Source organism: Camelus dromedarius, chromosome 6 (genome assembly GCF_036321535.1).
Source record: "Camelus dromedarius isolate mCamDro1 chromosome 6, mCamDro1.pat, whole genome shotgun sequence".
In the NCBI taxonomy this organism is placed as follows: domain Eukaryota; kingdom Metazoa; phylum Chordata; class Mammalia; order Artiodactyla; family Camelidae; genus Camelus; species Camelus dromedarius.
Window position 1 is genome coordinate 6982233 of NC_087441.1, and position 27848 is coordinate 7010080.

Consider the following 27848-nt stretch of genomic DNA (forward strand, 5'->3'; position numbering starts at 1 on the left):
CCCAGGACAGCACACGTACCTGGTCTGTGTCTGTCATTACTTGGACAGGACAGGCAGCCTCTGTATTCCACAGGAAACTGACCACGCACTCCCAGTTGAGAGAAAATATGGGGTGGGTATTCTGAAAGGACAAAACCAAGATGACAGTCAATATAAGAAAATGGAACTCGATCTAACCAAAAGAATACTAGTCTGATAAATAAAAATAGCAAAAATCAACAGAACAATTATCATGCCAGTGACAGGCTAGGTGCTTAATGTGCCTTAACTAATTAGAACTTTTTAATTTAACATCCTCATTATTCCCATTAAGGAGATATTATCTCTTATGCTCAGATGCCAGTAAATTCACCTGAGATCATGACAGCAGTAAGTGGCAGAACTGGAATCCAAACCTAGGTCTGAGCCCAAGTTGATGCTTTTGCAAAGTGTTCTAAACGTTCTACACCCAGAGTGCAGAATACAAGAGCCAGACACTAAGACCACGGGGCGCACGATCACAGCCACGAAGAGGCAAAGCTGACCCGCAGGGTCACGGGTCAGGACGGGTGGAGAAGTGACCAGAAAGGGGCAGGAGGAGGCCCCTGGGCGCTGCTGGTGTCCTGTTTGCACACGTGGGTCTAGTTTACACAGGTGCATTCAAGCTGTGGAAGTCCACCAGCTGTAACTTACAACCCACGCACTTTCCTGAGTGTTTTCAATAAAAAGCCCCCCAACGTGTGCCACACCAGCTTCTGAGAGGGCATCGCCTCCACCACGGGCAATGGCCACTCAGACAGAGGCCGTTGCCACCAGACACTGCGCAAAGGATGCGACAGCATTTCTCAGCTAGCGTCACAACAACCCTCACCTGCCATCTGTACAAATGAGAACACTGAGGCCTGAGAAGGCGCCTGCCAAGATGCACAGGGAAGGAAATCACAGTGGTCTGTCACCCACCAAGCGCCCTTTGATCTGGAAGTCCCCCTAGCCACCCTCTCAGCCGCAGTCACCAACAGTGAACTAAGAGCACACCCATCCCTTCTGCCTCATGACGTGGTTGTGAGAAGTTCCGTGACTTGCAGAACCTCTGGGACATCACCTTCACTCACTCGGTATTTCCTGGGCCCTGGAAATGTGCCAGGCCCTGAGCCGAGGCGGAGAGATACAGTAACAAGGAAAATAGCTCTGAAAACTTAAAAACTCTGTCCAAACAGGATGTCACAGGAAAGCTGAAAATAGAAGGGTCTGAGAGATCCTCCTGAAGTGTCCAAGATCTCCATGGCAACGAGACACCAGAGAAGGGAAGGGGGGTGGGCCAGGCCCAAGAAGGGGACCCAGAGGTGCACCCAGGGGGCGGCACAGAGGAGGGCCAGGCTGTGCAGCCAGGAGTCCTTCCCGAGACCAGGAGTGGAAACCGGGAAACCGAGCTTCGGCTTAGCAGACTGCGTGTTCACGTCTCAGTGCAGCCACTCTGCTCGCACACACGGGCCCTGCTCAGCCAGTAAGTACTTCACTCCCCTGTCAGAGCAGCCTTCTGGGGCTCAAGAGACATTATCTCTTGGGAAAATATTGTGTGCTGGCAAAGGACAGAGAAAACTTGGCATCTGCAAGACGACTAGAAGGTAAGGAACCAAGGCCCCTGGCCTGCTCAGAGAGGAGTGACCACATGGGGGGCCAGCTCATGTCAATCAGGCGAGAGGAGGCTGAAACACAGACTTTAGGAAATAATCTGTTTGATAATAAACAAGTTCTATTTTCCTCACTCTGTTCATCTAAGGGTTTGGCAATTATTCGAAAAACACATGATCCAAGTATAAAAGATCCAGGTATAAACTCCAGGTGAAAAAAGCAAAGTTCTGGAAATCCTTACTGGTGATAGGTGCACAACGCTGTAAATGTACTTGTATTTTATTATATATTTTTTTAGTGGAGGTGCTGGGGATTGAACCCAGGACCTAGTGCATGCTAAACACATGCACTCTACCGAGTTACTTCCCTCCCCTATCATAAATGTACTTAATGCCACTAAACTTTACACATAAAAATGGCTAAAATGGTAAATTTTGTTATGTATTTTCTGCCACGTTTTTTAAAACCAATTGAGACTGTACATAATGACCCCAAAGCATTCTTATTTCCAGTTTTCTCTTCTGTCCTGACTAAGGAACTCAGGCCCAAATACAATCTCTATCACCGTCTCCATTTCTTAACCTTAATTTTTTATTCCTGCTTTGCTGACATACTACACATCCATCCCTCATTGTTCATCCCTGGCCCTGAGCTGTGCCCAGCCTCAGTTTCCTCATCTATGAACTTTGGGGTTTGGACCAAACCATCTCTAAGACTTGTTCTGCTGCGGTGATCCTGGGATCACCAACTCACAAGAACTAAGGGCAGGACGGTGTCCATACCACTCAGAGAAAACTCAGGTCTACAGAACACCATGCAGTACGTGCCACAAACCAGCAGTAAGAGATGAGGCTTCAACTTGCGAAAGCACAGCCGCAAGAGCACCACTGCGTGCTCCCTGCCTCCCCGCCTTTACATCACATGCTGGCCTGAAGCAGAGTAAAGAGCAACCGCCACCCCTCTGAACCCAAAGCAGCCCAGGCCATGGGCGACCAGCGGGGCCTCCCTTACCAGGCTGCCCCTGGAGCAGATGAGGTGGATCCTGGTGGTGTAGGCGGTCCGCTTCCCGTCGCTGGTGGTGCAGGCTGAGCCATTCACGTACTCCAGCAGTAGGCTGCCGCTCGCCTCCACCACCGGGCCTGTCTTGGCGACCCCCAAGTTGCTGATGGAGACGATTTCAGAAGACGAACCCTGCAAACACGTATGTCTGTTAGATCTCCCTCTGAAGAAAAACAACTCATTTCGTCATGACTAACATAGTGGAGTCTTGTTATTCACGGCAGGGAGCTGTGTTCTACAAACGCGACACAAATACTCAATTGGCAAGCACGGAGCCACCCTTCCTACATGTAGGGGGAAAAACTGTCAGCCTTCTGTATCCGCGGGTTCCACAGCCGTGGATTCTATCAAATTTGCATCAAAAATATTCAGGAAAAAAATTCCACAAAGTTCCAAAAAGCAAAACTTGAATTTGCCTCCAGCATCTATTAACATAGCATTTACGCTGTATCTACAACTGCAACATAGCATTTAAATTGTATTAGGTATTACAAGTAACTGAAATGAAGTAAGGATGTGTTTAAGTAACATTAACACTGTAACACTGCATGTAAAGGACTTGAGCATCCCTGGATTTTGGTATCTGCTGGAGTCCTGGAACCAATGCCGCCCCCACCTCTCCCCTCCCCAGTACACCGAGGGACAACTCTAGGTATCTCGTGTACACTTATCTCACAAAGATAATGATCGTAAATCCTCAAAATCATTGTAGACTCTATTTTATCTTACGAAAGGGCAAACGACGTTCAGATATGCTAAGTGACTTATTCGAGGCCACCTTACTAACAGGCATCAGAGGTGGGACTCAAACCCTGTCCGCCTGGCCAGGAGCCAGGAGCTTCTGACGCTGCACTGCCTGTCCCCTCGTGACTCCATCCTCTGGCCACCGGGTAGGAGAGCTGGACAAGAGCGTGGAGCATGACACCCACGTCAGGCCACTCTGCACACGTCCATGAAAGACTGTGAAGGCACCAGGACTGATGTGGGGTTACAGGTAATTGTCACCAAGTAGACAAACTCGCAGATACAGAATTCGTGAGTAAAGAGGACAGGCTGTACTGGGAGGCCGTTGCTCCACCCAAGAGCACACACGCTTAAGTGCACATGCACACCCCACAGGGCGCCCCTTCCTTAACCACCAGAGTGCGCTCTCCAGCTGCCTCTAGAACACCTCCAAGCTGCCATGTAACAGGCGCCAGGAGAAGTACATTCTCGACATGCTATTTTTAAAGAAGCACACATACATCTTTATTTTAAGACGCATCGTGTACAAGGCGCACAGGGAAACATACCAGAGTTCTGGCAGTAACTGCATCCCACCGGGATGATGGAGTGCAGCCTACACCCAGGGAGAGCTAACGCCGGGGCTGAGCTCATCCACAGTGACTCTGCCAAGCAGGTGTCACCCCTAATTAGTCCAGGAGCAAGCACTTTTGAGAGCAAAAACTACTCTTTATAGATGTCGGCTGCTCACTCGAAGACACTTCCTCTGCCAAGGACCGTGAGCAGAGGCCACCAACACCACGGCTTTTTAAAATCCTAAATCTGAACGATGACTCAAATACAGTCACATCCGTGGGAGGCAGATGAGTTCACACGGAGGCTCCTCTCCCGCTCAGGGGGCTTCACTGCAGCGGTCAGGCCCACTTAGATCTGGGAGCCCCGAGTAACCCCCTGCACACCCAGTCCCATGCTCGGGCGGGCCGACCCACCTGGGAGCTGTCGAACTTCATCTGGCACGCGGACGCGTAGCGATCGCAGCCGGGCACGGGGCTCAGGGGCCGACACACGTTGATGTAGTACTTCCTCCACGTGCTGCGCGGCCCTGCGTTGTCCATGGCGTACCAGTTCCCTCCGAGGCCGCCTTCAGATTTGGCTAGACTGAAACGTGAAAGGGAGACGGGTGCTTTTCAAGCTGAGTTTGATGATTCATTTCTAAGTAGTGAGGGAAATACCAAAGGAAACACAGCCCACCCATCAAACTGCAGAAGCCGCCGCCGGGACTCGGGACGCACCCGAGTGCTCTCCACCTCCCTAAATGCTGTCAGTGCTCCACAGACGGGGACCACTCCTCACCTCTGCACCAACAGGCATTGTTTTAAATGATGCAGCCGAAGACTGAGGCTTTCCTGCAGCAAAGACTGGTTGATCTCACTAAGGCTACTAGATCCTCACTAGAATTCATTGTGCTTGAAGCTCCCTGTCTCGGTCCCGCACCCAGAACTAACGGACTCCCTCTATCCGCTGAGCTCTGTGCTCACCAGCCAGGTCTGGCAGCCCCAGCACAACCCAGGCCGGGGCCAGGCCTGCGGCAGACCGACCCACCTTACCTGGAGAGGTCGTACTGCTCCAGCGTGGCGGGGTCGGTCACCACGCACTCCAGTGGCTCCTCGGGGCAGGCGTAGCTGGTGTACCACCGGAAGTCGTAGGTTGAGTTATCTTCTTCCTAATCGTGGGACAAGAGCAGACGTGGAAGGGACGGCAAAGAGAAGAGGAGCCGCGACACAAAGCCAGCATTTCGAAAACGCTGGGGCACTTCTTGCAGATAGAAACTGTAGGAAAGAAAGTTTACTTTGCCCACCTCCTCTTATTTTATTAAAAGGAAGCTCGCCCAGCAATAAATTAAGATGGAAATCTAGCCTCTGTTAAATGGGAATGAGGGACGTTTTGATGCCTTTGTGTGTCTTGTATCCAACACCAACAGGGTTGTGGGCCGTCACTGAGGTGTGTGGCCCACTGGAGCAGCTCAGAAAATAAACACTGCCCATGTCTCCTGGCAAACCTAAAAGGATTAATTAAAATCACAGGAGATGACCATCTGGCCAGGAAACCAGACTAATAATAATAGCTCTGCTTCTAAATAAAGGGCCCACGACGGGCTCCCATATAAGCCTTCGGGAGCCAGACAACCTGACGGTTTATCCCCAGGGACCCTCCCAGCTCACACGCCACCTACATTAGAACAGCCACAAGCCCTGTCAAAGCTGCTTCTTTCTCTTCCCCTGGCTTTACGAGACTGACGTCCTCTCCTCCTCACCCGTCACTGCGTAGAGACACACACACGTGCACACACACAGAGGCACACGCGGTGCCAACCCTACCTGATATTCAGGGAGACCCACGCCAGCATCTCGGTCACAGAGAAAGGTGATGAGGGTGGCTCTCGGGGTGCGCCTCTCGTTGTTGTAGGGTGTGCCGTCTCTGTAGTTCAGCTGGATCATCCCATCGTAGTAAGAAAGCTTAGCGTTACTCCGTCCCAAGTTCCAAAACTTCTTATCACTAAAACAAACAAACATCTCTCAGAAAAGGTACCGAGACCAGAAGCACCATGATGCCGTGACGCCAAGGAAGGACAGAGGGCAGTGTGGGGGGTAGCAGCACCCAGGACCCAGGGATGCAGACCCACCCTGGTGCCAGGCTAGGATTTCTAAGCCCAGGGTGGGTGAGAGGGTGGCCCCACCCCGACACCAGGACCCAAATCCACTCAGCACGGCTGATTTAAGGCACAGCTCCTTTCACGTGAACTAATGCTGCACTGACAGGAGACAGAGGTGCACCAATCTATCCAACAACTGAGAAGGGCCGGCTGCCGGGAGGGGAGGCGCTGTGTAAACCCACTTCCTGTCCTGCTCCTTCTCTGGGAGGCTCGACCCCCAGCAGCTTCCCCCCATTTGGGGGCCAAGTCTTCTCAGTGTTTAGGTCAATACTCCCCGTAAAGCAAAGATGTCAGCAGAGAATGCCCCTATTCCTGAATAAAGTATCAGTGAGCACAAGACACCGCAGGGAAAAGCCACAACTGAAAACAGTCTACTTGCCTCCTGGACACCTGGCAGGCTGCCGAGCCTGGTGGACAGGGGCCCGCAGACAGCGCCCCACACACGTTAATGTAAAACTCGTACTTCTCTGTCTCGACTTTGTAGCCGTCGTTCTTCGTGAGAGGTGACAAGTCAAAAGAAAACCCTAGTAACAACCGTCCAGGTCAGTGAAGAGCCACCACCCCAGCTCACGGCTTCCAGAAGCTTCCCCGCGATGGCAGGGAGACGAGCTACCGGAGCCACCATCACTCACATTCCCCATGGAGACGGATTTTCCACCACCAACCCCTTCTCCTGCCCTGACCCAGCCCCACTCACAGCCCACACCTCCCAGCTGAATAAACCACCAGCGTGTTCAAAGCGGGAAGATGACAATACAATGACCCTAAAAAGTCTAGGGTGGGTTTCTTGACCAGAAACTCACACAAAAAGCCGTTTCAAATGTGACCTATTTCCTGTGTTCCCTGGGTTTTGCATTTAGCAAATGACCTCAACTATGAATATGAGATATTTTTCATTATCTCAAGCTTCAAACACTGATTTTCAGATTTTCAGAGTCTTGGTCAAACAGTATTAATAGAATTCTAAAATGGGTTACCTCTAAAACACTCCTAGAAAATGTCAAAAAAATAAATAAAACAAAAAGCCAGCTGAGCAGGTGCAGGTGCCTCTGCACCAGGCGCTTGGACACACACCGGCTTGGGAGTCGAAGACCGTACAGTTGTCCCCCTCAGTCCTGGACAGCACGCAGGCAGCCGCCGTGTGCCACTCAAACTCATAGAAGCAACCGTCGTCCCTGGAAGTTCTCAGCACCGGAGCACTTTCTAAGTCACCTGTTAGTGGGGAAGAGAGAGTCATCACTCACCCTGTCTCAGAAAATTTCCTTCCCTTGTTCTAAAAATAGTCCTGCAAATACTGTGGAGTCCACTTATCTGAGGTTCCTAAAGTGGTCAAACCTACAGAGACGGGACAGAAGGACAAGGGTGGACAAGGGGGTGAGGATGGGGGGACTTCAGTTTGGGAAATGAAAACGTTCTGGAGACGGACAGTGGGGTACATGTACTTAGCACACACACTTAGTGCCACTGAACTGGGCACTGAAAAAAAGATTAAAATAGTGAATTTCACATTATATGCATTTTACTACAATTCCTTTACATGGGTAAATTTTATATTATATATTTTACAATTAAAAAAATCGTCCTGGTCCTTGACTTTATCCCACAGCTGGGAATTTATCCAAAGGAAATATTCCAACGGGAGGCAGAGAGAGGTATGTAACTGCACAATTAGCAACACTGGAAACATGCTATTAATCCAGCAATAGTGAAAATGTTTAAAAACAGTTAAAACCAAGCCAGCATCAAAAAGGAAGTCCCTAAGGATTATAACAGTGAAACACAGAAGAGTATTCACAAAATATTATGTGCTGAGAAACATGAAAATGTGTGCATATACAGATTCTAACCCTGAACAACAACGTAAACCTGTAAATAAAGATAAGTGAGGAGAGCACAGTGTTGGGGGGGGGGGATCAGTGACAATGTTCTTAACCACCTGAGATTCTCCCCCTTCAAAGGAAGCTGACGGGCCACATGGTTGCCCTGCTCCAGGCCTAAGGAGAGGAAGCCGTGGGGAGAGCGCAACTCATCCGGAAAATCCCAGCCACGCGGCCCCTCCGTCTCCGGACTGGTGTGCGCGGGGATGGGGAATGGAACCCAAAGCACCACCGCCACTTCCGGGGCCTCACCAGTCAGCCCTACACCCCTCTGCCTTGGCATCTCGGCAGTGGCCAGGGAGAAGCAGAGACACAGAGTGCAGGGCGCTGCGAGCAGAAACCACCCCACACCTCATCTTTCTCATTGTTACCTGGCTTGCAGACAAGTGTTATGTTAGTCTGTATTTTCTTGCCATGACCACACTCATCACCATCGGAGTAAGACAGCTGAATGTTTCCTTTCTCTTTTGTGGGAGAAGAAACAAATTTGCCCAGATTTTTACTTCCGTCCTTATCTGGAGAAAAGGCAAAACAAACAAACAAAAGAACACACAAACAAACCCAGAAGACAAGATTAAAAATGATAATGACACAAAGAAGTACTGAAAATCAAGGCCCAACTCGTGTGCCTCGGCCCCTTCCCCGGCCCACCTAGTCTGGCCCCGGTGGTCAGTGGGTTTGCCTTGAGTGGCAAGGTTGACAGTGGCAGCCACACTGAGGAAGGCAAGGCCACCTCCAGGCTTAGTAGGAAAGTGCGAGAATGATAAACAACATTCCACAGGGACACGAGGGACAGAGAGGCGGGACCATGTCACGCCATCGCAGAAAATAACGCTGTTCCTCCACTTTAGGGGACTCAGCTCCCTCTAGCCACAAGGTCTTTCAAAACCAAGGGCTGAAATTTGTCCACGACCAGAGCAGACACTAATTAAAGCCTGCTCGGTAAGCCAAGCAGGTGATTGCTTAGTTCTTGGTTCAGTTGATTTTTACTATAAAGTACTGAAACTTTGTCCCAGATTCTTCTCAAATAAAGGCAGGGACATGCCTGGACCTGCTCTGAAAGACACCAATTCCCAGTCCTGGGATAATGCCTAAAATCCTGCCTGGGTTCACAATTCCTTTTCTAACGGTCATAACAGATTCCAACTAGTCTCACTGCGCGTCGTTTTCCAGGTGAGTCTGAAGTGACAAACAGCTAATGTGCTATAAATATTAAATTGAAAGGTTGCAACCAACACAGTTACAGCAAAAGGGACCTAAGAGGTAAGGTGCTCTCAGATGAGGCTACAATATGAGATTCCAGGCGCCTTAAGCCATAATGCTTAAACACTTGCAGGCAGGAAGGTTGTTAAAAAATCAGAATCAGTTTTACACAAGGACTGGCAACGCTATTCCTTGGGTTACTAAGTGAGAGGATCACCCAGTACTCTCCCACATGGTTCTCCGTTCCCAGTCAGACCACATCAGAAGGCTTCGGCCAACTTCAAGACACCTGAGGGTGACAATGTCCAGAGTGCAACCAAGCAGTTGCCTACATCTGAGTCACTGAACTCTTTTATCATCCTTTATATGCTGAACCCAAAGAAAGGAGGCTCAATAAACCACAGGAAGATTCTCTGGTTCACTCCGAACAGATGCAGCCTGGCTCCACGCACCTTCAGGACAACTGTCACCTAGAGCCTCAACCCAGGGACCACTCACCTACGGCGCACACGGCCGCGTCCTCAGGGCAGCCCCTCGCCTTGCCCTCCTGCAGCACTCGGTGGCAGATGTTAATGAAGAAATGTTTCTTCTCTGGTTCCCTCCGGCTGCCGTCCACGGCTTCCCAATTCTGTTCCAGTTCTGTAACAACAGAAAAGCTTCTTCTGAGCCAAAGGCGGTGCTATTTCTCTGCGAGTCACAGCACAAACGGTGACTGGGGGGAAGGCAGGTGAAGGCCCGAAGCCCACCAGGCCTGTGGCTGCGAAGCGCCAGGCGCGCACGCTGTGCACCCAGCTGGCTGGAGGCACAGAAACAGGAGAATCTTAGGCTTGTCCTGAACGTGACAGAAACAAGCCATCCAACAACAGCTCCTCAGAAGAGGCTTAACAGAGAGGCCAGAGGATTAAACAATAAAATTCTCCCAAGCCCCATGCTTGGAAATCAGATGCTGAAAAGCAAATCCAGACGCCAGCCCTGCCTTGGGACTCGGAGGGCGCGGGCTGTCGATGACGCACCTGCCTTGGGACCCCAGATAAGGCCCGTGTGAGAGAAGGGACCCAGCCCTCTCCACACAAGCAGCCCAGCACAGGGATTAGCACTCGGGGCCACCGGAAGGAAAACAAGATACATGTGGTGCCTGAGCTGGGGCGGCTCGTGACCCAGTCCTCTGTGCACAGGAAAACATCCACCCGGGCGGAGGGAGCAGACTCGGGACACACAGTAACTGCCCTGTCACAGGCGGTCACCTCGGGGCGCAGGCAGGTTCTTCCCTGTGTGTCTTACACATTATCCCCACTTTACAGACGCAACTCACTTCTACAAAGGCCCAAGTCCAGGGCTGCTAAAGGACATCCCCATTCCGACTCTTCACCCTGCTCTGCCTCCGGCCAAATTTCAAGGCCCACGAGGCAGGGGTCGTTCGCTGTGGTCTCCCGGGCACCGAGTCCAGCCCCTGACCCGTAACAGATACTCAGCAAGCACAGCTTCAGAGAACAAATAAATTTACCTCGGCGGGTGTCCGCCGGGAGCCAGGCTGCTGTGACAAGCCCCTCCGTACAAGGACACAGCACCGCGTCCCAAGGGCACCCACATCTATTCTCCTCTAAGCCTCATGAAGGGCTGGGCAGGGGACACGGACCCCACTTTAGAGGTGAGGCGAGGCAGTGAGACCCAGGGGAGAGCAGAGGGCAGAAGGCTGGACCCACGCAGCCCCACCGCCCTCACCCCAGGAGGGCAAGCCTCCGGGCCTGACAGCCCACGTGTTTAGTGGGAACACTGCCTACTCCAAGCCTGCTGTAAGAATTTGAGTAACTTTTAATTGAGACAGAACGGACACACACCACCGCATTCATTGCAGGCGTACCACCATAATGACTTGATCCGTGCATAGACTGGGAAAGGGAGACCCCGCAAGTCCACTTAACGTCCACACCATGTGTGTAACCACCATACACATACCAACATGTGTGGTGAGAACTTTTAAGATCTACCCTCTTAGCAAGGAGAGCTTAAATTTAAAAAATAATAATAAGTTTCTAGTCTCAAAGCACAAGGCCTGGCACACAGAAAGTACTGGGCAATTTTTAGCCAACTCTGACAAGGTCAGCCCAAGGTATTCCAAGCAGAAAGCAGTAACGTCGACCTCAGAGTCAGACACCCTGCTTCCTAACTCAGTGTCACTTCTGCTATTGCAATGAGCAAAGAAGAGGGGCAAGGCCTAAATGCGATTAGCTGACAAAGAAACCAGTAACCGCACCTGCAAACATACTGGTGGGGAAGGTTCGAGTGAGCCCCGCGAGGGCCGCAGGCCTACCTGAGTGCCGGGCCAGCACCGACAGGTCGAAGCGCTGCCTCCCGTCAGAGACGCCGCAGAGGAGGGCCTCCTTCTCGTCCACGCAGGCGTACTTGGTGTCCCACGTGAAGAAGTAGGTGCAATCCACCTCTCCGGTGAACACAGGAGCCCCTTTCCCACCGTTACCTGTGCAATTTGTAAAGGGAAAAAGCACCCAGGATGTGACCAAAATGTAGGAACGTCAGAGGAGCAAGGGCAGAAACAGCACAGAGGACACCAACACCAGCTGTGCAGTCACACAGACTCGAGCCCCAACCCCCGGAGATCAGAGCGGCTTCTGTAAAGTGTCCGACAGTCACAACCCTCCAGGGCAGGCCTATGTCCCTCCCATCTCAGCAGGATGGTCCCAATAGGCCATAAGGCCATCTACAACACACTCAACGGGGTCTTGAAACGACTGTTCACGAGGAACATGTGAGCCACCAGGAGGGCTCTGCTGCTCGCAGGCTGCAGTCCGCCTCCAGCAGGCCCGTGAGCGCCCTCCAGGTCAGACCCGGGGGTTCACTGACAGGCCAGGGCTCTAGTTCTGGGAGTGCCACGGATTTAACAATGTGCTTGTGAGCAGGACAAGCTCCCCGGGATGCAACCCTGCAATGAAAGTTGGAGAGGGACAGTGTCTGCAGTCGCTCCCAACTGAAGCGTGCAGAGGCCCAGCACCGCACTCCCACAGGCTCCAGCACCCTCGGTCTGCAGGGCGGCAGCACCAGGCACAGGTCTCTTCCGCCCTACTCAAACCAGCAGGCTGTCCACCCAGCAGCTCAGGGAGCCCCACAGGCCTCCCCACCGGGAGCCCTCCCAGCTCAGCTCTGCTCTGAAGGCAGCACTTTATGGGCCACTTCCCCGCTCCACGTAGCCTGGGATTCAGCAGACTTTGTTGACTTTTCCCAGACTAGAAACACTATCCCCTAGCCTTTCCAAGCTGGTGGACCGCTGGCATGAAGGTCCATTTTCCACCCCTTGATGGCTTAATAATCCTCCTCTGGACCTCCTACATGATTTGCTTTTCTTGAGGTTTCGTGCCCTGAAGTGCACAATGTTCTAAAGGAAAGGGAAATAATATTTTGGACCAAGGGCAAATGACATTTCAATTGCCATTCCTGTGAAATCTTTAATACCATAAACATCATAATCATAACACCAGCGACAGTGGTTGATCTGCACAGAGCGCAAGGACGCTGTGCTGAGCGTTAAGCGCCCTGTGGGGACCCGCTGCCCCAAACAGGCTCTGCGTGAAGTACTCAATATAAAATGTCAGTGCATCTCATCCCAAAAACTCAATGGCACAGGTACAGGTTTAGCCCCATTACGCAGATTTAGGCAGGCTAAATAATTTGCCTATGGTTTCACAGCTAGAATGCTGGGGAGCCAGAAATCAACCCCAGACGGTCTGGCCCCAGAGCCAGACTCAACCACAAGGCAATGCTTCCCTCCGCTACTGTGGGTTTCTTTCTTCTGTTTTTCGGGGGTTTTTTGTTTTTTTTTAAAGTGAGTACTCAAAGCCGTTCTCTTTAAGCAGCAGCATTCCCAGCCTCCTTTCTGACAACACTGAGCCCACCCACCCTCCCTTGGCTTGGACCCCTGCCCCCCCACCCCACGGAAGGAGCCAGGAAGCTCCTACGCATCTTTCCACCCCCATCCCTCCTCCCCACGGTTTACATACAGCTTCCTCCCACTGGATTGGTATTTCACTCGTCACAAAAGGCCTGTTTCCTCAAAACTTGAAGCATTCACAGTGCTTTTCTTTTACCAGGTAAATTTACAAGTGATTGAATGACACTAGGAATGCTTCTAGGGTCCATCCCTACTTGGGAGCTAGATTTGCATGTGAAACTAACAATCTGCTGGGAGAGTCCATTTTAAATAACCATTGGCATGCACCTCACTGGCATTCTCATTTAATTCCTCAAAGAATTTCAGGAGAATAGTTAAGACTCCTCTCTACCCAAGCACATTGTTTATTTGTTTTTAAGCACAATGGCCTTGCCTTCAGGACCACTTTTCCTGGGGCCAACAGTTTCCTTCCACCAGCAGGGTTAGTATTACTTTTCTGCAGTCTCCGCATCCTGGCCCCCCAGCCTCCAGCATTCACTCCCCAGCATGTTACCTGGCCTCAGGGCATGTGGATCCCCTGACCAGCTGAAGGGCAAGCGGGCTCTTCCTGTGGAAAAAGCTCTCGGCATCAAATTTTTCCTCTAGGCGCACTAAACTACATTCCCCACCTCCCTGCCTTTGAGGCTGGGACGTGCCTTTTACTTCTGGTGATAAAAAACTGCTGCTCCCATTCTGCAGAGTCCTAGGAAGCCAAGTCTACAGATACAAGATGCAAAGTACAAAGGTCCCCAAGTGACTGTGAGACAGGAGGGGAGGGGGCAGGGCACAATCACTCAAAGAATGACACAGCAATTAGCCCTGAAGCGGAGGAACATTCAACCCCTAGCAGGCCTTGAGGCCCAAGATGGTGGGAGATCTGACTTCTAACAGACCTTGAACTTCATTATGCACCCCACTGTAATATATTAACATGGTAAATGGCCTTCCTACAGGCGCCATGACAGTTCCAAGGCTGACCGTGAAAGGTCAAAAAGTTGGCAGTGGCCCAATTCCTGGGAATCCTAGCCCCTTCCCCAAAGTAGCTGGAATAATCCTCCCACTTGTTAGCACATGAAGCTACTGAGCCCATAAAAACCAGCAACCCCGCACTGTCTATGAAGTGTGTATCTACTTTTACTTTAAATTGAGCACCCAACCCCTACACCTCGTGACTTTTCTCTGGCCTTCTGAAACAGCCTGCACTCTGTCTACGGAGGAGGCATCTCTCTGAATAAACCTACCTTTACTCAACTGTGGCTCAGTCTTGAATTCTTTGCTGTGTGAAGCCAAGGCCCCACACTTGGCGGGGCACATCCCAGGGACTCAACCGAGACCTGGGACACGGCCATCCTCTCACCCCACATTTTTCCTGCATCAACAACATGGAGCAGGGCCCCCTCAAGACCTGCACTGAACTAAAGAAAATAACTTATTATTAAATGTAATAAGGAGCCACTTAAATCTGTGGATGGTTGTTCACTGGCCTATCATTCCTCCCCCCAAAATGGTCTAATGTTCTTATCTGACAGGATCACCACCACCAATACGTTTAATTTATATCAAACCAGATGTAAATTACTAAAATGAAAGAATACACATATCATGGATAGAAAAAAAATGCATGCACCTTTGTATCTTGAAAGGCATGAAACCCTTGATTGATAAGCATAAATAATTGCTGGAGGTCCAAGTTGAACTATAAACCACAGTTCACAATACTACAGCCTCAATTAACACCCATTCAACATGCAAAACTACATTATTACGTTTACCCAATGAACACAGAATCCACTGAGGGGCTTTCTCTAAAAACTCTAAATTTAAATTTGCACAAACTAATAATGAAATGACTTCATAGTATACAGGCAACATAGCACATCTAGCATACAGTTTGCTCTGAATCACAGAGCTGGAGGGAGTCAAATATTTCATAGTTCAACTCCAGCCTGAGGGCAGGCTCGAAATCTCCCACAAAATACCTACCACCTCTGTCTGGTCTCCGAGTCACAATCACAATGAAATGAGCCTACAGAGATGTGAGTCTTCAGTATGAGGGCCTCTCTGTTAGTTTTGTCCTATCTGATGATGGCACTGAGGTCACATAAAGGTACATCCTCTCTCAGAGTCAGGGTGGTGTGTTATCACCCATCAACGACACACACGGAGGAGATAAACATGGAGCAAATTTGGCAAAACATTCATGACCGTTAAGCCTAGAGTGGTGGGCACATAAGTTTTCACTGTAATGTTCATTATTTATATATCTGAAAACTTTCATAATAAAAAGCAAAAAAGGAAAAACAAATGGCCTCAAGCATTTCTGGGCTCTAGCTTTCCAGCACCACTCCTGGACGTCCATACCTCTTCCCTGAGTCCCTGACCACGTGTCTTCTCAGTACCCTCCTCGGGTCTGCTGGGGTCTCTCTGGATCATTATTCTAGCCTCCCAGCATGCCCAAATGAGACCAGCACATTCCCAAAGACCTCGGCCAAGTCATTTATAAAAATCGCAGACAGACCGGGGCCAAAAGGGTTAACAACAGGGCGGAAGGAGACGGGCAGCAGCAGGGCAGCCCAGCCCGCAGGGGCAGCCCGAGGGTCGGAGGGTCTGGGGAGTTGGAATGTGGAGGAGGCTGGCCTTTCCACGGAATTGGACACAGAGCAGAAGAGGTGGACTTCAGAAAGGGTCTCCTACAAGCCTAGAAGAGGTGAGGGTGATGGAAGAAAGGAGAATCTGGGGAGGGCAGAGGCACCCAAACCAGAGGGAGACATACCCAAAGGCCACACCCAGGCCAGACGCGGGCCACCCCCTGGTTAAAGTCCCTTTGCACGGATTTCTACATCAAGTCCAGCTCCTCTGCAGGACCTACAAGCTTTTCACCATGTGGCTCCAGTCCCCTTTCTAGGGTCATCGTTAGCCACGTTCTGGACCCATAGCTCTGACCTGCTCACAGCTTCCCCAGTTCACACCTCTGCATGAGCTGTTCCCTCTGCCAGAAGCCGAGTGCCCACAGGTCCCCATCTTCTGCTCCTGGTTTACCCCTACTTGTCCTGCAGGGCTCACCCAAGCAGCACCTCCTCTCATCTAACTGCCTGCCCCTTACAGATACCCACCAACCTCAGGGTCTCCCTCCTGATAAAGACCCAGTGACAGTGCTTGCTGCCCGGGCGCTCCATCTAGCCTGCATCAGCCTGCACCGCAGTCATCACTCTCCGGATCTCCCTCTGCTTCTGGTCTATGAATGCATGGAGGCTCTCCATCATCTCAGCATCCTTAGGCCCCAGAGGGTCGAAGCAAACAGGTGCTAATAAAATGTGTGTTGAATGAATCGACTGAGAACACAAAAAGTTCAGTGAACAGAACCCAACGTCACACCAGAGTGCACGATGGGGAGCAAGGAGGGCTGGCAGGTAACAGTAGAGCTGTGAACAAGGGTGACTACAGACAGAAATGACAGGAGTCAACGGGACATCCTGACATAAGGTCCTCCATTTGCGCCCTTAGGTCACTCTCCACTTACTCTCCAAGCTGCTTATCAGCGCCTGGTGCTCGTCACCACCTCTCCTGACCACTGTCACTGTCACAGATACACTCCTGAAGCACAGCAGCCCCTCCCAGGCCCCTCAGTGAATCATGAAGGAGGCTTCCCTGTGACCAGATGGTCAAAAGCTCTACCACAGAAACACACCAAACAAACAGCAGGAAGGGCCAGGAGACCCTCAGGGGCGGGGCTGCTGTGCAGGCCTATGCAAACGGGGCTGGACCCAGGCGGCTCCAGGACCGAGCCCATGCGGAGGCTTGGCCAGCTTGCAGAGCAGCTGAGGTCCCCACTTGGAGGTGCTCAGGTGGGACAGCTTTCTTATGACAGTGGGGTCCCATGCATCCCTGCAGATGCAACCCGAGTCCAGAACGTTGGAGACACAGGCAGCAGCCTGGCTTTTTGCAATGCCAGTGCCATCGTAACTTCAAGGCCACTTCTCCCACTGCTCAGGAAAACCAAACGTTTGTTTAAGCTTGCCCTGTTACCTCTCATGATCCCAAAGCCTAGGCTGTAATGGGGAGTCACCATTTACAAAAAGACTCACCTAGAAACTCATCTCCTAAAAGAAGAGCTGTTCAGCAACAACCCACTTGGAGCTGGTGACTCAATGCGGCCTGCCGGCTCTGCACGCGCTCCAGTGAGAGCCAGGGCTCAGGACGGAACGCTTGCCCAGCAAGCCAGTGCTGGGCCCATGCCCAAAACAAACAGAGCACGGGGGAAAATGGAAACAGGATGTGTGTGTCGTGGGTGGGGCGGAGCTGGGGTTCTCCTGCCCGCTCCAACAGAGGAACCTAGGCTGGGACCTGGAGGTGGCCGAGTCTGAAGGAGGACACTTGGCCTCTCCACCCAGCGCTCATCCATGCAGACGTGGTGAAGCCCAGGGCCCGCTCACCTGCAGACTGACTGCACTCGAAGTTGATGACGCTCATGCGCTGGAAGCCAGAGCTGCACTCGTCACCTCCAAAGTAGATCAAGGTGAGGTCTCCGTCGGAGTACCTGGATTTTTTAACACGCACACAAACATTTGGTAGAACCAAGAAACTTGAATTTTTAAACATGTCTATATTAAGTCTTTTGCACACCGTCCACAAATCAGCACTGACAGAAAACAGCAAGCTCTCCCGCCAGCTGGGAAAGAATTGTCTCAAGGAAATGAGTTCCAAATGTGCGGGGCTTGTCATCCCCTTATTTCAAAGTAAGAACTGGCTGGAAGAAAGCACTGAAGGTTTTACTCTGAGCACAAAGACCCCTCTGCTCTCATTTTTGGATTTTGTACAAAATAAGTGATGCCCAAGAAGACACAGCGTTGCGAGCAACTGCCCTAAGACGTCTCACCTGAGGGATCCTGAACAACGCTTATTTTTTCAGAGAACTACGCTTTTGCAACGCTTCTGTGCATGTAACAACCAAGGTAAGGGTTGCAAGAATGTGATGAATGCTTTCCCCGTTGTTTAAAACTTTTGTTGCAGGAGGAGGGTGTAGCTCAGTGGTAGAGTGTGTGTTTAGCATGCACGAGGTCCTGGGTTCAATCCCCAGGACCTCCCTTAAAAATAAACAGGTAAGTAAAAAAATAAACCTGATTACCCTCCCTCCCCCAAAAAAGAAAAAAAAAACAAAAAAACTTTGGGGAATGCCAATGGTGTTTCAGATTCTCAAACCGCCAAAGGAAAAACAGTAACAACAAAAAATCAAAACTCCTCAGAAACATAAATCTTAGGATTACAAAAGCCAAATAAAGCGATTAAATAATCTTCCTACAGTGTGGCTCCTTACAAACAACATAAAGCAAATGGTATGAACAGAACTCCCTGACGGTGAAGCCCAGGAAAGCATCCACCTGCTCAGGGGCAGACGGCAACATGCCCGAGTCAAGCAGGAAAGCGTGCAGGCTAAGCTGATGTCCTGCACTTTGTGCAAAACGCGAGGAAGAGGCAGACAAGGGGAGGTTTCACAGGAAGACACACAAGGCACTTCAAAGTGATGCGAAGGCGGTACCCACCGGAGGGTTTGATTCTGGAGATTTCCTGCCACTTTGGCTTGAGTGGAATCTGACTTTTTCACTTGGCAAACAGCAGCATCCTTCTTATTACAGACCTGTGCTTCGGTTCCTCCACAGATATTCAAATAAAAAACATATTCTTCTCCATCTGAAGTGTAGTGTGGGGAGCTTGAAGCTAAGGAAACAGCGATAAACCAGAGGAAGCCTCGTTACAAGCCCGGGTGGGACAAAGTCCCAGCACGTCTTTACTCAAACCAGTAACACCCGGCCCCTGGCAGGGGAGCTCACCCCAGGGCTCCCGGCCCCGCTCCCACTTCTCGGCCCCCAGGCCCCGCCTCACCCCCGTCCTGGACAAGTGGCTGGAGGTTGATGGCGATGTCGTGCTGCTCACTGCTCAGAGAGCAGCTCCTACTTTCCAGATAATCCCTGTGGCAGGCGTACTCCGTGACCCACTCGATTTCATAGCGGCAGTTGGATTTTGCTGTGAGCTTGGGAAGGGTGCCCTAGTAAAGACGGTTTGAAAGAAGCGAAAGTAATTTTTTTTCACGCAGTTTAAAGGCCGATGTCCTATGCTTCTGAAAAGCTCAAAAGTATGTTGTTGGGTTTCGACGTGTTTCTGTTCTTGTTTCTGAATCAGCACTGCTCTCAGCAGATTTCCACTATTTGACCTACAACCACTCCATTTCCTCCCAGCTCCTCTGGTCACTTTCAGAGTCACAGGCAATTCAGCCCGTGAGCCCGCCCGGAACCAGTGTCACATGACCACCATGCCCTCTTGTGACGGGCACGTGCTCCATTCACCCCGTCAGTCAGAGGTGCTGCTGAGCCTGGGCCACACGCAGCCCCAAGGTGAGTGGCAATCATTGCGCACGTGTGCATCTGCGGAGACAGTCCTCAACCCCTTTCCTAAGACTGTCAGAGGGGTCTTGGGCACACCTCACCTGTTCCAGCCCCCAGGTGAAGCCAGGGCGTCACCCACCACAAACCCGGATTCTGGGAAGGATGCTATGAGGTCGCTGTTCACTGGGGTACAGTGTCATCTTTCTAAACTTCCTTGGGAGAAACGCTTTACTGGTCTTAGTATCAGGACGAACAGCTGTGCTACTTCCAGGCCCCCTCACTCTGCAAACGTTGACTGAGCACCTGCAACGTGCCAGGCAGTCCTAAGGGCCAGATTTACCAAATAACAGGTCACGTGATTATTAAGTTGCAGAGTTACAAGTCCAGCTCCAACTGGTGACTCCAAATTGATGCTTTAACCCCTCATCTCAGGGCAGTCTGACATACATACAGGGATGTGGTCCAAGTGCTGGGTGAGGGGCAGAACACCAAAGGCCACATAGTGTGTGATTCCACTTAAGGGAGACGTCAGGCAAGGCAGATGCAGAGAGAGAAAGGAAGCTCATGGTCACCAGGGCTCAGGGGGAAAGGGGAGTGAGCGCAACTGGGCCCAAGGTTTCTCCGGGTTGATGGAAATGTTCTAACACAGACTGTGGCAATGATTGTGCAATTCTGTTAATATACTGATAACCACTAAGTTGTACTTAAAACAGTTGAATTTTCAAAGTATGTCAATAAAATTTTTAAAGATCTATATGACAAGGTGAACGTTTACTAAAGTTTCAGCTCCTAAAAGCATTCAATAAGCCAGCAGAAACGCTTCAATAAAACCTTCAAGCATTAAGGCATCCAAGCACACGGCACCCAAGTTCTGCCCCAGGAACAGTCAGGCTGAAAACAGAACCACTAGGTCCACCGAGAACACCCTGGCCTCCCCCTCTAACCCCCGTGAGCGCCTCACAGACCCCGGAGAAGAACGAGGGAAGCCCCCAATCCTCCTCGCCGTGACTGGGTGAGATGATTCTCACTGGACATGGCACAAATAAGAAAGGGAAACACTAGAACCACTGCCAGCTTAGAGCCATCTCATCAGGCTTAAAAGACTCAGATTCACATTCGACTACTGGTCAATCGGGCCTTCGCTCCACTGACACCACGTGGCCCTGGAAGTCTAGGGACATAAAAACGAAAGCCGGCCTGCACTGTACTTTTGTCCCCCACCCCCACCCCCACCCCTAGACATAAAACAGGCCAGTAGCCAGAAACCAGAGCAAATTCCATGTTTGCTTGGGGGGCAGGGAAGGGAGGACATTCTTTGGCAAAAGAATTCAGTTCCTCCTACTTCATTCTATTAGGAGAGGGCAGAAATAAATTGCAGGAAAGCCCACCCTTCCTCCCTGGAGAATGTCTCCCTCGAACCGCATCTGCTGAGACACTTACACAGAAGCGGCATGTGCACCACAGCTGGGCACGGGGCCCAGGGGCACGCCAGACTCGGGCCCTACCCTCAAGGAGTGCACAGCTGCCTGAGAACTGAGTGAACAGCCAGGGGGCAGGGCATTCATCTGCCCGAGAGTGTGGGAAGGGAGGGCGGGCAGGCGAAGTGGACCTCCTCCATGAAATGTAGGAACCCTGTCATCTCTGACACCGGCATCCACCCCCACTTCCGTCGCCGGCCTGCCCAATTTCTGCCCGGTATACACACCATCTGTACCACCCGTTTCTTACTACGTTTCTATAAACCAGTGCGCTATTTTTAACTTGTCTCATCCTAAGCAATTCAGAGCCATGAAATCACAGGTTCAGGATTCTACGGATGGTTTCTCAAATAACTCATTCAAATCAGCATAACTATAAAAAGGTTTTAACTCTGTCCATGAATCACTTACAATCACTCACACACCACCTGAGCAGAACACCATCCTATCAGCAGGGGTAGGGCCCCTCCGGGTGGCTGAGGAAAATCAAACAGCAAGCTGTCCCCCCACCCACCCCAAGCCTCACAGGGGGGCCCAGGACCAGCCCAGGAAGCATGTCTTCCAGCTCCCCCGGCATCCCCCACACCTGGCCCCACCGCCCGGCTGCACCCCCAGCCCTGCCGCCCCTCCACTGCGGGGAGGTCGCCCAAGACCAGGCCCTCACCTCTCTGCGCTCCGATGGGCAGACAAATGTAATAGTCACCGCCGGGCTGTGACCGTCACAAAAGTCTGGCTGGATTGCCTCTTCCTTGACGTAGCTCAGGACAAGCCTGCGGGAGACACGTGGAGGAAAGGGTGTTATAAAAGTGCAAATCACGTTCAGAGTGACCTGTTGCCCTGAGCACTCAGCACACCCTTTGGGGAAGGAGGGTTAACAGAAGAAAGATCAAAATATAAAAGAAGCCACAGGACAGAGTAATTTAACTTTATTGTCATTCTAAAAATTTTTTTTCTGAAGTCAACGTCAGTGAGTGCTATTTTCTTAAAAAAATAAGTAAAACAACCAATATGTAAACCTGAATACTAAGAAAAGCTGTCTGAGTACAACAAACAAACACAACCAAAAAGGATCTAACAAAACAAAACAAACAAGCTGAGCAGGCCTAGCGCACGTCAGCCGCAAAGCTGCTCGACCACTTCCTCTCTAAACACAACTCCTAAGCGCAAGCCAAAGGTCTTTTTTTTGGAATGAAACTGAAGCGAGCCCAGTGGCAGGGCCTCGGCTGCGGGGAGCTGGGAAAAGCCTGGAGCCGCGAGAGGGGGTCCTGGTCTCGCTGTGGGGCACGGGCTCGGCTCCTGGTGTGCTGGCCACAGAACCACAGAGAGCAGATGACCTTCCTCTTCTCTGAAGACAAGCTCAGGCCTTTGCTCGATGTCCACACTTCCTCTCGAGCCCTCCCAGGATGAAGAATCACCCTTTCATCACACAGGACAATGCAAGAGACCGAACTGTGTGCCCACAAAATTCGCATGTTGAAGCCCTAACCACCCCCAGCAGCTCCACGCGTGGTTGTACTTAGAAACAGGGCCACTGAAGAGGTGATTAAGCTAAAATGAGGTCATCAGAGTGGGCCCTCAACAGATACTAGTGTCCTTACTAGAGGAGATCAGGACCCAGACACAGAGGCGAGGCCGTGAGAAGACAGGGGAGAAGGCGGCTGTCTACAGGCCGAGGGCGAAGGTCTCAGGAGAACCCACCCTGCTGACACCTTAGCCTCCAACACTGAGAGGAAACAAGTTTCCGGTGTTGAACCACCCGTCTGCGGTACTTGGCTCGGCGGCCACGGCAATGAACACAGACCCATGTGCAGACATCTCCCAAACACCTTTAAATTGCGCTTATGCTCCAGCGTTTCCTGGGGACAGAAGTGAGACCTATAACTGCACACAGGGAAGCGCCACCAGCTCCAGACTACAGCAGGTACTTGCCAAAGGCCCCAGGAACGGGGAGAAAAATCAAAATCCCTGACCCAAGTTCAGGACGTGGTCACATGTGACACACTGGAGAAGGACATCTCTGCCGAGTCAGACACATGAACAGGAGAGGCGCACGTGCAACCGGCACCGCTTTTTAGGAGAAACGAACCACGGTCACTGGGAACTGGGGGCCTGCGTATCCCAGTTAGGGAGGCAAACTCTGCACCCAGAAGGGTGCCTGCAAAGTGGCCCTCCTGCCGCTCGCCCGCCCAGGACCATGTTTTTAAATAACAGATAACCTTAGACATAAAACCAATGTCACGGATGGCGAAGCAGGGAAACCGTCAGAACACACCTTAAGGGAGGTGTACACGAAGTGGATGCACGTGTAGGCACGAGCTGGCTCATGATACACATTTTCCTGCTCTAAGAGACAAGTGATTAGAAGGTCAACAAGCCAGCGCATGTGACTCAAGTCATGACTAACAAAGAACTTTATGAGCATATGGGAAGCAGTAATTTTGCACGTACTCTCTCAAGCCCTGTTGTAAAGGGATATTCTCGCAACTCCCCGAAAAGCCAGTTCCTGCCAGAGATGGCACGCCAGCAGCACACCGACCTGTCATTGCTCAGGAGCTGCAGTCCCTCCTTGGGCCGGCCGACGTCGAAGCCCTGGCCCCCTCGCACCAGGCAGGCGGCAGTGCCGGGGGGACAGGCACGCAACTGCGGACTGGAGTCCCGTAGTGAGTCTGCAAAAGGTGACGTGTGACATTGAATCAGACCATGCATCCGGCGCAGTAACCAAGCTTACCCTTAGGTCCAAGGTTCCTTTAAAACATGATCAATTTTTTTTAAAGTCTCCATAAGTAACATAAGGTAGTAGAAGTTTGGAAACAAAACAGACTAGGATCACATCCCAGTTCGAGACCCTGCGCAAGTCAATGACCGCTCAGGATGAGATCAGCACTCCCACCCTGCAGGGCAGCCGGGAAGTCACCAAGCAATGGGAAGATGCTTGCCCTGTGCCTACATAAGAGGTGAGTGAAGGGATGATGTACCCCCTTCTCCTAGACTTACAGGAACCCCAGTATTGCCCACTTTCAAGCTATAAATAGACTAGGCACTCCATGGACTGGACTAGTGGGAAGATGAGTAGATTCATGGAAAGAACCCACACACAGCTCTGGGTTCAAATCTTAGCTCCACCATTTACTGTCTCTATGACTTTGGTCAAATTACCTATGGACCCAATGGCTTGTGTGCTACCTCACAGGCTTGGGGAGGAGCAAAGAAAAGAAACTAGATGTGCCTAGAGTAACAGCCAGACTGTACAGACTGCCGGCAGCAATGGCCATGATTACTACAGCTGTGTTTCTCTTTACACGATGACTTTTATCTTCATCTGCTATCTTATACATTACGGGGCTTACTTACTATGCACCTTCCCCAGGAGAGCAGAACCCCCACGCACTGAGTGCTACAGCCCAGTGCCCAAGTCAGTGCCCACCATGTAACAGGATTGGAAATAACAGTTCCACCACCTCGCCTGGGCTTTATTTAATTAAAGTCTGATCTTTGATGAAGGGGAGGGTTACCACGCCTTCTCTGCCCCTACTCTGCCCCAGCAGCTCTCAGCGCCCCCAGTTCCCCCAAATCAGTCCATTTTCCCTCATCTCATTAGTAGGAAGATTTGCTTGAGAATCCTGAAACCCAAAGCACCTGGCAGAGAGAACACGCTGGGATGGACCGATGGTTTGGAGACTTTGTGATGGAATCAAAATTTGCAAAAGTGAGGAGCTGTGCACAGAGAACATCCCTGGGGACAAAAGCTCTCTTAGACAGCCCATCAGTGACACGGACATCCAAACAGGAATGTGGACAGGCAAATATACTGAAGCCTTCGAAGAAATCCTTCACCACCACCCTCCTCACTGCCCACAGATTCAGACCTATGTCTCTGCAAACGTTGATGAACAGAGAGGTGTCCGGGTCAGAGTCATCCACCAAGTAGGCACCGCTGATCTTGATCAGTGGGTTTAAATCATGCTTCTTGAGCTCTCTATCAAATGCGTAGCACGGCACCTAGAAGAGAGGAAGGGCCTCTGTCACAGATGTAGCCCCAAGCAAGGCTGGGGACAGCACCCAGAAACCAACAGGGGCCTGTTAAACACCTCTTTTCTGACACGTGAGGACAAGTTCCTCCCCTGGGCATCTAACCCACTCTTACTGGAGTCTAATTTATGACGACTCTCTCATCTCTATGAACTAATTAATGGCCTCTTATTTTTAAAGAGTCAACGAGTATATTAAATCATTACATTGTACACTTTAAATATATGCAATTTTATTTGTCAGTTATACCTCAATAAAGCTAGAGGAAAAAAGCGGGGAGGGAATGTCAAATAACCCATTACAGCCGGCAAGACCCTGTGCTTTGAAAGTCTCACCAAATTCTGAAGGAAAAGCATTCAAGGCCAGAGATGGACCCTCAGTCAAGACCTGGGTCCCCTAGTCAACACCATCTGCTGCTATGTCTTTACCTGCAACACCTCCCAAGTCTAGCCTCCAAAATAATGCACTGTATCATTTTAATCATCTCAGCCAAAGAATATTCTGAAAACTCATGTTCTCCGCCATCCTTTCAAAGTAGTTTGCCTCATCACTTTCTATGGATAATTTTTCTAAATTATGTAGACTGAAACTATTTTAGACTGAAACTATTCACAGGCAGGTCTATTTACAAAAGTTAATTGCTTAATGTTAATGTTTAGCTTTTAAACGTTTTTTAAAAGATGCTATCAAGCCTGCAGGACTGCTCTGATCCACTAACCCCTTTCCCTGTCCAGTTTGCAGAGAACTAATGGATTAAATCAAAGAACTTGCACCCCCTGGTAGCCAGGGGCGACGTGGGGCACCTAAACTCATTTCAACCAGACCCTTAAAGCAAAGTCTCCCATCACCTGCTACGCTGACCGACTGAGGAGGGCGGGCACCGGCACAGACCAGGTGAATTCAGAAGGCCAGGCCCCACGCCAAGCACTACATCCTGCAGAAAGGCACTCAGAATACAAGAAAGGGACTCCTGCGGACCGCGGGGAGGCGCCAGTGAAAGTAACCGGTGTCTGCAACTTGAGTCTAAGGCCTGTCATCCCCCCAGCAAGATGATGCAGGAACACTAACTTGAGGGGGGAGCAATTCGGCTAAATGGGTGAACAGAGACAAGAAACAACACTCTAGATACAAAATGAAAGAACAGAGAGCAGGATGGCGCATGGCAGGGGGACAACAGGGGCCATGTCTGAAAGGACTCACAATCCTCAAAGGAGCTCAACTGTACCAGAAGGCTTGGGGGATTCCAACTGGCCAAGCTCACAACCCCGGGCTCAAGGCCGACCCCAGGCTCAAGGCCGTGAGCAACTTCTGGCTGCCTCTCTCCTCCAGGAAGGAACAGAAGACGCGCCCAGCACAGCGCCCCACAGAACTGGCGCGTGCGTCGGAAAAACAGTCAAGGCTCCTGGGGGAAGTCCTCCCACTTCCTGCTCCACTGAGCAGAGCAATGGAGACATTCATGAGAGCAGGAAAGTAGCAGCCGGGGAAGGAGCCCGTTGCCAGCTCCACGCACCGCACACTGAGTCACCCTTGTTCGCGTCGTATGTACATTAACCGTACTTATGTAACTCTCCTAAGACAGCTAGCGTGCCAGTTCTGAATTCTGTGTGTTCCTGAGAGCAGAATGGTAGGAGACATAGGTCCACAATGTTTTCCAGAAATTATGATCTCAGACAATCCACTGAACAAGTGCTATACTGATGGGTTTAGAAGGCACTTTTTGGAACCACCATGACCTCTGCCCATCAAATCATTCTCCATCTGACAAACCAAAACTAACCAAAGAAATGAGGGGATGTCAGTGAGGTGTGGAAATCAAGACCACACTGGCACTAAACCAAATCTGAATTTTTTTCTATTTTTAAAGGACTGATGAGTGTTTCACAGATGTACATTTAACATAATTTTTGAAGTTATATCATAGCCTGTAAGGTGTAATCAAATCTCACTGAAGACAAAAAGGGGAATTTGTTACGATTTGCTAGCGGTGAGAACACTGTTTTTTGGGGTTTTTTTTAAACAGCCATCATGCTGTCATCTGTCTACACCTAAGGCAGAGACATGCCCTCCACACTTCTGTCTGTGGGCTCCCTGAATGCAATAACTCCTTCAAAATGTAATGAAATTCCTACTGCTTAGCCTGCAACAGGCCCTCAATAAATGAAAACTGCATGAATACAGCCCAGCTGCCAACCAGGCTTAAAGAAACGATGACTGGGAACAAACCAACATTCCTCCTGCATCTTTAGATCAGCTTCTAAGACAAGTTAAATGCCGTCACTTTTGAGAAAAACACGGACTGCATCTCCTCCCCAGCACTCAAAACGACTCAGACCAAGGGTCAGCACACTTGTTCTGCAAACATTTTAGGCTCCATGAGTGACATAGGTCTCTGCTATGTATTCTTCTTTGCTTTTTTACAATCCTATAAAAATGTAAAGAACCATTCTTAGTCGTGAGGCTGCACAAACACAGGATGTAGTTTCTGACCTACAACACAGAGAAAAATTGAAAACAATTCACCATTCCTTTCTTTTGGGAAGCCATTATTCCCTCAGTGGTGGGAGACAACGGTCAGTTAGCTCAGCAAAGCAAGGTAAGAGGACACCCAGTTAAAACAGGAAAAATGGGTTCAATTCTCGGAGAATCAGAGCCCAAGGGAACCTCCAAAGGGCCCGGAAGGCCTGGGGTCTCTGAGGAGAGCACACTGTGATTCCAAGATGCTTTTCCTGCCATTATATTGCAAACAGTTACTTTCCTGTTGTAAACTGGCAAACAATTTAACCTAAGGTCTAAAATGCAAAGTTAAATTCGACACCATCGCCTACAGTATCGGTG

The 27848-nt window shown here is 50.6% G+C and overlaps 1 protein-coding gene across 1 annotated transcript in view; it reads right to left on the bottom strand.

Moving 5' to 3' along the window:
* Positions 1–27848, bottom strand: part of IGF2R (insulin like growth factor 2 receptor) — a 95752-nt gene that overhangs the window by 37036 nt on the left and 30868 nt on the right. The window contains exons 5-20 of the mRNA XM_031456644.2: positions 24851–24983; positions 23521–23650; positions 21649–21754; positions 19007–19169; positions 18667–18841; positions 17560–17663; positions 11498–11662; positions 9685–9825; positions 8355–8498; positions 7181–7318; positions 6486–6630; positions 5772–5949; positions 5001–5116; positions 4383–4551; positions 2623–2802; positions 20–121 (exon numbers count right to left, since the gene is read on the bottom strand). Coding sequence (XP_031312504.2) covers positions 20–121; positions 2623–2802; positions 4383–4551; positions 5001–5116; positions 5772–5949; positions 6486–6630; positions 7181–7318; positions 8355–8498; positions 9685–9825; positions 11498–11662; positions 17560–17663; positions 18667–18841; positions 19007–19169; positions 21649–21754; positions 23521–23650; positions 24851–24983 — 2289 coding nt within the window. The remainder of the gene's footprint in view (positions 1–19; positions 122–2622; positions 2803–4382; positions 4552–5000; positions 5117–5771; positions 5950–6485; positions 6631–7180; positions 7319–8354; positions 8499–9684; positions 9826–11497; positions 11663–17559; positions 17664–18666; positions 18842–19006; positions 19170–21648; positions 21755–23520; positions 23651–24850; positions 24984–27848) is intronic.